The sequence below is a fragment of the Cynoglossus semilaevis genome, chromosome 17 (genome assembly GCF_000523025.1).
Source record: "Cynoglossus semilaevis isolate Cse_v1.0 chromosome 17, Cse_v1.0, whole genome shotgun sequence".
Taxonomy (NCBI): Eukaryota; Metazoa; Chordata; class Actinopteri; order Pleuronectiformes; family Cynoglossidae; genus Cynoglossus; species Cynoglossus semilaevis.
The window spans coordinates 3,972,193-3,984,517 of NC_024323.1; the positions used below are offsets into that span (position 1 = coordinate 3,972,193).

The window sequence follows — 12,325 nt, forward strand, 5'->3', positions numbered from 1 at the left end:
ATATATATATATATATATATATATATATAATTTTATATTTAATATTGATTCTTTTTTTCCTGCCTCTCCAGTATAAGGATGTGTGACACTTGAATGTAAAAACTCTGTCTTAGTCCACGGTTCATCCAAACCTCTTTAATGTGCAGGAAGTCTTTGGCTTCAAAGGATATGGCCATGCCCTGCACAGGAACATCGTCGCTCGGGCCGGGGTTGTATCCCACATTTGTCCTCACAGCAAACGCCACTGGTTTGGTCTGCAGCAGCGACAAAGAAAAAGAAGAAGAAGACGTGTTAGTGACACGTTAAGGACTGATTGGCAGATTTCACAGGGATCAGTGTCTACGTGATTCTGGCGAAGAGGCGCAAATCACTAGATACTGACGTGAATCTTACGCAACAATGACGTCTATTGACCCCACAGTGAGAACAGCAGTTAGTTTCTGACCTTTGCTTTCTCTAGTGTGGCAAGTGCCTGTCTGTCAGCCTCCTTTCTCAGAGCCTCGGGGTCCTCCTCCAGAGACACGTCAGAGTCCGACGGCCGGCTGGTGTACGAGTCTGCGGAGCCCTGGAAAAGCATGAAGAAGACGTTTTTGTCAAGTTGAGGAGCAGATGCATGGAAGGTGGGGGCTTTGAGTTAAGGAACAAATCAACGGAGGCTCCATCCTTACAGCAGCCAAAAAATATCCACTTCATCCATACATATCATTATGAGGGTGATTTAAGGCTACACACATTTGGCAACAAAATGACTCGTTTAAAACACGATCAACTTTTTGAGTTGTTCAAAGTAATAATAATCTTCCCTAAGACATCCTGGAGTAACTAAGTCTTACTGAATATTGGTGGCCCAGGTTTTTATGGTCCAGCCCACATTTCAATGTGGGATTGGATGAGTGCTGAGTGGAACTAAAATGACAAACAGACTCCATTTGGGGCAAAAACAAATTGCACATTTGTGGCTAATGGACGACCAGTAACACCACTGATCTTTTGGTTTTTATGAGGCGTATGAAAAACGATATCACTCCGCCATTAACAGATCTAGAAACTGCAGCAAAAGGATGAAGATGTGTGTCATGGATCAGTCACCTAAAATGGACCACACATCGACCATTACTGTCTTGTTGCTGGAATATCAACATTGGACGACCTTTTCACACCATATACTGTACGAGGAGGGAATTTAGTGTCATTAGTTCCAAATGTCAGCCAGACGTGGAAAAACTGTGGGCTGGAAATGCATGTTGGGTTGTCAGGAAGTACTTCATCATCTGCAGAACACATACACTGGACGAGACGACCAAAACCCTCATGCATTAGTAAACCATACAGGATGAGCATCTTTTAGATAGAGGCTTTCATCCCATTTGCATTAATCCAAAATGATTTAACTCATGGAAACTAATGATTGTCATTTGGTAACTATTCAAACTATTCAAATATAAATGTCATAGGAACAAATGGAGACGTTACAACCGGCTAACAAAGCTAACAAGTCGCTAACGAACTTCCTATCATAAACATCATATTCGGTTGCACTTTTCACATTTTTGTATCTTATTTTAAGGTCAAAGGTCAAAGACCTAACGTTGGATCCATTTGCCCAACGTACGATCAAAGTCTAATTGACAGTTGGAACTCGTCTCAACCTTGTACTTCAGCTACAGTTACTTTACAGTAGCTCTGACATTTGACAACATGCTAACCAACCCCTGTGTTTGTGTTGGAGTCATTAGTGCTCGAGCTTCAGCCAATTAATGACATCCCGAACACTGTGTTCAACTTTTAAAATGTCTACATAAAACCGGGGGCAAATACCTGCTCATTATCTTAGTGTCTGAGTGTTTATGTTGTGACCCCAATGTGAAGCATAGCTCAAATAATCGCAGAGAGGCCGCGTCCGAACAGCCTTCAAGTATTGCATGAAGGCTGACGGTGTGAAATCTGAGAGGACGTATGAAGACGGGCCAGTGTTTCCGCTGCGGTGTCAGTCAGGCCACACGTTAAATCACACAACTACTGAAGATTTGTTGTGTGGGTGAGTCAAAGAAAGACAGAAAGATCTGGAGGCCTGAGGACTGTTTATAACATTAGTGGAGATATAAATTTCTCATGAAGTGGATACAGTTTCCAACACATCCACCACTCATGTACAGTAACTTGACTCTCTGCCGATGACCCTCATCCAGACTCCCATACCACAATAAAAACTTGAGCCTCTTTTGAGCCTGCGGCGTCAGCCTACTGTACTGTTCAGTGGAGCGCCGCAGTGAGGGAGGCAGCCTGAACTTCTGAAGTGTTAGAGTGTTCGAATTTATATAACAATCCCACTTGTTCTGCACTTGCAGTTTTTTTTTTTTTTTTCAGGCTTTCAGCTGACATGTTGCCTGGCGCTTTGTAGGAGGTGCTGACAAGAATGTGGACAGCTGAATGTGCCAGGCAGAAGAAGTGAGTCACTAGGTTCAGGTTTTTAAAATAGAGGTGAGAATAAGCAAAGATGACATGAACCATATGTAATGACGATGAATTCTCTAAACGGGTGTATTCATGGTCTGCCTGTCGTGAGAACAACACGTATCTCGTGAGTAAGAAGCTGTGTTAAGCTAATGTGATATTTATAGGAACTATGAAGACTCCAAAAACGCTCTCAAGTTCTTAGTCAGGCACCAAGGTGGTTCGATGCTTTCGCTTTACAGACTGCCTTATGACGGATGATCTGGCCCACATGACTCATTTGTCGATGGGTAAACATTGTATGCAAAGACAGGGTGGAGACTCAGTCTGAAGCCTGGAGAAACACAATCCCAGAAGCACCGTTTGTGGCGTCCTGAAACTGTTAACAATTGAATTTTCCTGCCAACTCAGCAGTTATGCCTGATACCCAGTTCTGTCACCGACCTCAGGAATTGTCATCTTAATTGTACTGTTCACATCCTGCTACATTCAGACCACACACTAAAAGTATTTACTGTATTGTGACTGCAACTACGTAGTCAGTGCAGTGGTCTTACATCTTAGAGTGTCTTTGCCACCTGTAGATGGCAGAACCTGTGGTGTTAAGCTCTCTGGGTGGTCACTGCAACTAGAAAATGTTATCTATGAACAGAAATGTTTCTCCTTTACTTCACTACTATGATGCTGAAACCCTGATCCTCATCATTTACTGAATTTAGCTGTGAGACATATATATATATATATAAAATGTATGTATGGAAATTGTTTTTATTATTAAAAACAAGCAAAAACAGCTGTCCCTGCAGTTCCAGTACATGACCCTCAACTGTAAATATTTGTTGTTTTTTTTCTGTGCAGGATTGCATTCCTGTTCAGGGACAATGTTCACAGATGTTACAGAAAAAAAAATCTCACAAATACATGAAGTGACGCATTGTTATTTAACAACAATTGGCTGTAGTTTTTGGCTGCTGGCATTTTTTTTAATAATTATTCATATTTGAGAAGTAAGTAATGGTTTAACTACCGGTACTCATAATTAAATTACAACATAAATTATATTTTAATAAATAGGTATTTCTATTGTTGCATTTGCTCTTATTCTCTGCTTCTATGATTTCCTGACCCACAGCTGGTTAAGTTCTACTTCATTAATCTGCCCCCTTCAGGAACCCCCGCAGTGCATTAACTGCACCGTATCACACTGTCATTAGTCCTGTCTACTGTAACAACAAAAACCTCCACGTTCTCCTTATCCTGTCTGCGTATTACCGGCAGCTTGTTCATTTTTAAACACTGCTGAATCTTCAACACAGGCATTATTAAAAAAGAGTTAAAGATAACACAGAAGACTCAGTGACAATGTTAAAGGTGGAAATCTAGAAGGCAGCTTATCTGTTACGGTGAATAAAGACAAAACAGCCACAAGATGATTGAAGATGATATTTCTGTTCTTTATATTCCAGCGTTTCAGACATAGATAAAAATGGGGCTTAACAATTTTTTTCTTTAGTTCAAAAACTACCAGTGTTGAATAAATGTTAATCTACTGAAAAATGGAAGTGAAGAGGTGTGATTCCTCGGATCCAAATCCTGCTCGACAGGACATGTGGAGAGAGCTATTTCTGAGTGGAAGTGAAGTGACAAGCTATTCATGTGTGATAGGAGTGAAGCATCTGTGCGGCTGTTAGTGTTTACACGTGCAAGAAAGTGTGATAAACGCTCGCCTCTGCTCGCCGTCCATGCATGTCGTCATAATACGAACTGAATCGACAAACACAAATGTTGATTCTTGCTCTGCCACCTGTCGCACCGAGGCTTCAGAGTGCCGAGCCACCAAACGCACACAGACACTCCCTGTTTCCTAGGTGACGCCTTCCTCCCTTCCTGTCTCATTTGCTCAAACTGGAGCGCAGTGGGATGCGCGGTGCCTCCATCCCACTCGAGCACAAACACTGATGCGGTGCGTGTCATACGGCATCTAATGAGGACGGCAACAGCCACCTCCACTTACTGGTCTGAGTCATCACAGAGCACAGAGGTGCATCCCAACACCACCACCCAATAAGTGATAGTTAAGAAACCCCACTCATGGGGCAATTACACTGAATCAGTCCTGGGGCCATTGTATTGTTGAAAGAGGTCAGTGATGAAGTGAAACGCAGCGTAAGAGAGAGAGAGAGAGAGAGAGGGAGAGGGAGAGGGAGAGGGAGAGTGGGTGGAATTAGCCATCACACTGTATGTGTCTGTGCATGTGTGGACATCTGTGTCATTTAATGATTGGTTTACATTAAGAAAAGACCAAAGACCAAAGGAGCAACAGCAAAGAGAATCAGGGCAAAGATGCACCAGTCAATAAAAAGAGAAATCCAGTCAAAGAAAGGCAGCGAGAGACAAAATAGCAGCTGATCAATAACCTTTTACTCTCTGAAACCACATAAATGTTGTTTTCACTTTACTTCCCTCTCGTCTTCTTCTTCTTCTTCTCTGATGTCGATGCCTTGTGCCTCTAATTTAGCCTCTTGCTTCACTTCACATTAAGTTCCAGTTCAAAATAGCTGCAGACCACCTGATGGCAGAGCTGCTTTCCTATTGGCAGTGCAACAGACCCCACAAGTGTCATAGTAACCGTTCTTCTGCATAAAATAAGAATAAAAATAACATTAAAAATACATTGAAGGCAAATTAGTTGTGGGTAAAACTGCAGTTACAGACGGTAAAATCCAAACTATGACGTAAAGATGTAATCAACTAAATGGGAGCAGAACAAGATAATAAAGCATTTGTCAATTCCCTCAAGGCTAACACACCTAGCAGTGACACAACAAAATGCAACTCCGCAGTTGCCAAAAGAACTCAGTAACCCAGTGCACCTTAGTTCATCTGGTTTACAGTAGTTATCATGTTGTAAAGCTATGCTAGCTGGAGAGAGCATAAGAACAAGTACATTGCAGCTAAATCTTTTCTCCCGCTGTATAAAATACTGTAACTAACATTTTGGATAGTCACGCTAACTACAGTCAGCAAAAAATATATCCATGAACAACAAAGTCAGGTTCACTATCACGCAGCTCATTTAGCTAGCATGTCGTTTAGCCACATTGAGCCTTGCAAAACATGTTTTCAGTGATACAGTAAATGAATGAGTATACATTTAGTTAGTATTTATAAACTTACAAGATGTTTTCTGACGCGTCATTCCTTTTCAAACGGACAAGAAGAAAATCAATGTGGGTCAAGAAAGACTGAGCCACATTTGTCAACAGCCTTTTTGGCTCTGAGATGTCAGTAGATGATTCATGACATCATGTTCATTTCAAAAGAAATATTGATTTTTTTCCCCCTCAAAAACAGGGTCATAGTTGTAACTGGTGTGTATGTGCTTTCTATTGTACTTTATAATTATGAACTATATTCTTAAAATACACGCCTCAAAGACAACAACACCGCCCTTATGAATTACCTGACTGACAGCCATAGGTGGAAGTGAAATGTTTAGAAATCAGATTTGTAACTCAAATTTCTATTCCACTTAGATCTTAAAACAAATTCATTTAAATTAAGCATATTCCACAGCAGAAATGGAAAAAAAAAACTCCTACAGACCAAAGAAGATTTTTTTCAAATCCTTAAATCTGTCCACTATTTTCCCACTGGATTAAAAGCCGACCAAACATCTCTGCACCACCACACCATCATCACCTGTTTTCGTCACATGTTCACTGATCGATCCCGTCCATTCTTGACACTCCTTATAAATATCAGCACATTCAAATCTTTCACCTCCATTTCAAATGCCTTTCTTTTAGACATCCGATTTTCTAAAGGCGCAGTATCATTTGGATAAAAGGGTTGATGTTAGAATCATTTTCTCTTTGAATTTTAACAACTTCATAAAATTGGAATTGCCTCCATGACAGGGCAATTATTTGAACCAGCTGGGAGCCAGAAACATGAAAGCGTTAGTAATCAACTGTATATTCAGTTCACATGCAGGATCAGTTTCTGTTAAACAAGACTTTATGACAAAAACGGTGCAGTTAAATATAATAAGGGAAATATGTGTCACAGGACGGGAGGACGTACAAAACTGAGGCTTCACAAAGGACACATTTCCTGTCTGTAGCTCATGGCCAGTGGCTGTAAATGGCCATATTCCTTTTCTCTGTCAAAGCAGCGTCATGGCAACCAGATAGACAATATGTGTGTGTGTGTGTGTGCGAGTGTTTGTGTGTTCAAATGACGAGAAAGATGAGTCACATTCTTCCTTTTGTAACAAACGGGCTAAAAGTGAGTACAACAACCAGGAGTGTGTTCAGTGTTGTTGTTTCACTCAATGTTAAATTATTCAACCACTAATGAAGTGAAAAATAAATTCACAATTTGTCAATATTTCCTTGAATATTTTCTTTAGTCTTAAGCTTTGGGACATATAGGTGGACGCTCTAACGCTGAGGCGTCCAAACTTATCTGACATAAAAATACCAGAGAGTCAAGTGCTTCTCTTCTGATGTTAAAGACTATAATTAAGTACTATACATAGAACTGCATTTCAGACACAGACATTTTTTGCCTAATGAATTATTTCACTTTTCAGCATTTTGAAGTAGACAACACCAGGCTAACGGTTCACATTTCATTCATTAGGCTCCTGAAAGCATTGAAAGAGAAAACAAAATTATATGAAAAATCATACTGTTCATTCAGCCCATACAAATATTATCACAAGGTACCAGGAAATACTACTGAAGTAGCTCAAAGTAAGCCTACGTAACTGCCGAAAAAAAAAAACAAGTAAAACACACACAAGCTTAAACATCTGCTAGAACAAATGTGGCTAACCTTGACCTAAAATATATCAAATGAACACCAAGCAATTCAACTAGGAAACAAACCAAAAAACAGCTGAAAGTTAGCTAACGACAATGATCACTGAATTGTCAAACTAGGTAAAAGTTCCTAGTTTTTTATCAGTGTAATAAGTCTGAACGTTTTGGTAATAAATACTTATGGTATGGCGATTACCTGATAAATTAATAATTTATCATTTCTGTTTAATAGCATTAATGCTACTACTGACCTCATATTGAATGATAACCTGGGGTATATTTACACCGCAGCACAGACCTTGTGTTTCAGCGAGGCCTGTTTTGGGACAGTGGACAGTGTGACAGAAGCCCCCTGAAATGGCCACACAGCCGGGGGAAGTGCCCAGAACAACAGGCAGAGAGCAGGCAGCGGGGCTGGAGGTCTAATTAAAAACGCAGTGCCTTTCCAGCAGCTGCAGCGGGCCGACCCAAAATGGAATCACACAGTTCACAGTCAGGAGAGGGGGAGCACGGAGACCAACAGAGACACTGACACAGAGTTTTCAGCACGATCAGAACACGATCAGTGACGCTTATGACACAAAGTGTCTGCTGAACTTCCAAAAGTCACACCTTAAATTCACACAAACGCACCAGTGATGTCAGTTCAGTCAGATGTTAAGAAAAAAAGTCAGCAGGTTGTAGATGATTCCTTACCGGGACGGGCCTTTGAATCCTCTCTGTCCTCTCCATACCCTGTTTGCCACGCTTGCCACTCCACGGCAAAGCAAGGAGGCAGCGCCAAAGTCCGCACAGTTATGTGCGCGCGTGCACGTTCGTCCGTGCGCGTTTGTGCGTCCAAGCCAGATAGAGGCCACTAGTGTGTGTGTGCGCCTGTGTGTCCGACAAGTGCACAAGTGTACATGTGTGTGTGCGTGTTTGGAGGAAGAAGAAGCCAGGGAAGAGTTGAAGTATGTGTGAAACCAGGAGGACCGTCTCTTAACCTCCACACACACACACACACACACACACACACACGCCCACCCTCTTCACCTAACCCCCAACCAACACCACCACCTCCACCTCCACCTCCACAGCCCAGAGGAACGTGAACCCTGTGCAGAGGAAGGGAGCTGGGCCCGGGCTGGGGTCAGGTTGCAGGACTTGTGCTACATTTGCAAACTGGGGAAATATATTTAGCCTTGGCCGGACAGAAACAGGGACGTGAACACACTAAGACCCAGAAGGAGGCTTGGTATGTAGCCGTCAGCCATTCAATGCCCCGGTTGACGTGAGAGAAGGCAGGGGCAGGGGCAGGGGCAGGGGCAGGGGCAGTGCCCAGGGAAATCTCCCCTTCTCTCTTTTCTCTACATGGCTGTCACTCTCTTTGCTTATTCCTTTCAAACCATTCCCTGGATCTTTGTCGCTGTCAGACCAGTGTAGCAGGTCTTCAGACCAGGCATTAACGGAGATATGAAGAAGAAGAGGAGGACAAGAAAAGAAGTCAGGCAGCGAGGTCACTGTCACTCCAATATATGAGACTCTCGTGTATCTCCTGAACAGCCGCTGCACAAAACCGCTAATTTAGCCTTAAAGCATTAGAATGATTAAATTCAATCAGCGAACTGTATATATGAATAATAAACACGACATATGACAGCCATGTTCAATGGTCTGGGGAGAAGTGTGGCACTTAAACAGATTTAATGTGGCCCACTCATTCTTTGGATAATTACCTTTTAGGGTTTCTTTAGCTGAGTGTTTATAATAAATTTAAACAGGATTTAGCAACGTCCTACTGGGCTAAGAGAAATGCTGGCTAATTTCTAGCTAACTCTAGCATACATTTAGATGCCATATACACACATAGTATATTTCTTATTTTTCTTCAATTTGAGATGACTTGTAACTGCTAATTTATTTTAAGTACTAATATTTGACACCTGAAGGGGTTTCCGCACTTTTTTCTTTCCATAGAAATTTGTGGACAACACAGCTACTTCTTAATCCTTGACAAAGCTTTTGTAAAGCTGGTGAAATATAGTCTGAGGAATTACAGGAGGGAGAATTTGTCAAGTCACGTTATTATACCTGGGCTCCCTTCACTACAAGTAGAAAAACAGACATTCTACAACAGTAGGTGTGGTTATGCAAGCAGTGGTTCTCATGGTGGATTATGAGATGGTTTTAATTTGTCCACTAGAGGGAGACCTTTGACACGATGGTATTGGTTTTCCATGGCCACCAACCTGACCACCTTCTGCTCATACTGTATGTTTGTTGTTGATGAAAAGACAGACAGCTGCGACATGCGGGGTTGAATAAAGAAGAGGAGCTAGCCTAGCAGCTAGTTAGCCCCGACGAACACAACGGCAACTGGTTCAGGTGGCAGGAGTGACTGGAAGACTCAGGTCGTCACTACAGAGTCTGGGTTTACCTCTGCTCCTCTTTCACCTCCTCGTCATCACAAAAGATTTGAATTGTGACCTAATTCACTGCTGCAGGGTCTAATTCGTGGCTGCCACCTATGAACGACAGTTTGTCATGGTTAGCAGCTGACTATAATTGATTACAACGCAGTCATGTTCACTTGGAGGAGATTTGAATTTTAATTAAACGTCCTATTAGAATAACACAATACTAATAAGTTATCTACGTAAACAGATGGGTATTTGTTGGCGAAGGACAGAGGAGGAGAAGAACATGTCATTAGTTTTAGCCTCAGTTGAAATCTTTCATTACGTTTTTGTCGAACAGGCGCTTCTTAGAAGCAATAATCTGTAATATCACTGCACTCTATATTGTATGAATTACTGTTATACTTTGTTATATACTAATGGACTAGAGTCAAAACCATTCCACTGACATGATGATAATCTTGGTTCAGTCTGACTACATGTGAGGTATAATTATTAGGCAAACGCTGTGAAAATTGGACTTCTTTAGGATGACTTACTTATACATAAATAATCACATCTGCATAGCAGGTTAGAGAGTGACCAACTGTAATGATATAATACGGTAGGTAGGATAATCATTTGTGTCAGCCTTATGCCAACCGCTACATCACACCCACATACTTTTTTCTACTTTTATTATTTTAGTTGCTTCTCTGCAAACTAACAGCTCAATTTTTCCTTGGTAAATAATTATGATGACCTGATCGCCTACTGATGACCGCAGCACACTACTGTACATTTCCTGTGAAGCACTAAACCAGATGAAGCGGATCAATGTTATAGAAGTAATGTTTATTTAAAGTAATGATGATAAATGTGTCTGTGGGACGACTGCAGACCTGTTGCTGTTGCTGAGCAGAAGCAAACAGTGTCTGTCTCCACCACCCCGAAGACAGAACATGTTAATATTGGACTCCAGGATTTACAAACCAACAGTAAACAAGCTGTACTAGAACCACACTGTACTGTAGCACCAAACAGCATACACCGTCTACCATCTGAACACAGCAAACACACACACACACACACACACATCTGAAATCACCCTCCTCCCCACTCTACATCCCACTGTGTCTGTACACAGGGAGATTCAGTGGCCATAGTCGCCATGGAAACCAGGCCAAGTGTACCAGCCAGCTCAACCGTTGGATGATTGTGGCTCTCGTCTCTATGTGCACATGTGCATGTGTGCGAGTGTGCTTGGTTAGTGGCTGTGTTTGCGTGGGTGTGTGCGAGAGACTGTAAAGCCTATATGGGCCTCTGATGCAAGTTCTTCAGGCTAAAATAAACGCTATGTAAAAAGGAGCCCACAGGGGAAGTATAGAATGTCCTTCTTTGGCTGTAATTCAAGCACTGATACTGTTAAAATTTACATTATGGATATTAATAATTATTATTAATATTATTTTGTTCTATTAGTCTCAGTTATAAACTATCCTTATAAATTATCCTTTAAATACATTTGCCTCATTGTGTTGAGTGAATTTTTGGATAAATCTTTAGACAAGTTTTAGCTTAGCTCTCAGCACACATGAAGTGCTTTATATTAACAAAAACATGGCTAATGATGCTACCTTAGGACTACCATTTATAAATACTTTTAATATATATGAATTATTGATATAATACTCATCCATGTTTATGAGAACAAACACTACAAGTATTTATTTGTGAACTACTGTATATAAACCCACATCCATCCATCAAAATCAAGCGACGGTACACAGTACTGGAGAGGACGGAGGCGAGAGAGTAGAGACGTGGTTTGGAGACCATGAAAATGTGTCAAAGACCTCGGCCGGAGCTGAAGGTGACAGTGTTTGACTGTATTAACAGTTATGACATACAGAGCCCTATGTTCTTTGGAAGCTCAGCAGGACATGTTCTACTCACTTTCAAACACACATTTAGACGTTCAACAGACATTCTGCCCTGAGTCTCTTCTATTTCCTGGCTCCGACAGAAGCAATAATAAAGATTTAATACTTAACGGCTGAGATGTTAAATTAATATTTTTGAGTCATTACAAACTAGCAGCACCTACTACTGCCTCGTGTAATGAGACGAACTAGTATGAGACATGGAGAATATTTTTTCCAGGAAGTGTTAAATCATCCCTTCTATGGATAATGAGTTCCTACTAGAGTGTGAGCGATTATGAACCCGGCCGACCTGCAGGCCCTGGTGCATGTGGGCCTCCAGCAGTCTGACTCACGGAGCTGATATAAGATAAGGCAGCAGAAAATGTGATGCGAGTAGATACGGCTGAAGTTAACCTTTAGAAACCACAAGAGACTCCAGCTTCGCATGTTCACTGACAGGGATAGAATATTTTCCTCAAGTCATTTCCCCTAAAGCTACAGCAGCAGTGAACAGGTAAATGTCATTCAGCACAAATGAAGAGGTCAGAATAAACTGGCAAAATGACTTGGCTGCAACACAATAGGGTTTTGGGAAAATGTCATGTCCAGACAAGGAGTGCTGCGGTGGTCCATAGAGTAAGGCTCCAAACCTGGACCTTCCTGTAAACTCCCTGAGGAGAAAAGATGTTCCTGGCTGAGCAACATCTCCTGCTTAAATCTGTTCAAGGCAAAAAAAATCCAG

General features: G+C 41.5%; 1 protein-coding gene across 1 annotated transcript in view; it reads right to left on the minus strand.

Annotated features, from left to right (window-relative positions):
* LOC103392746 (voltage-dependent L-type calcium channel subunit beta-1-like) overlaps positions 1-12,325 on the minus strand; it is a 38,353-nt gene that overhangs the window by 18,585 nt on the left and 7,443 nt on the right. The window contains exons 3-4 of the mRNA XM_017040223.2: positions 446-565; positions 64-254 (exon numbers count right to left, since the gene is read on the minus strand). Coding sequence (XP_016895712.1) covers positions 64-254; positions 446-565 — 311 coding nt within the window. The remainder of the gene's footprint in view (positions 1-63; positions 255-445; positions 566-12,325) is intronic.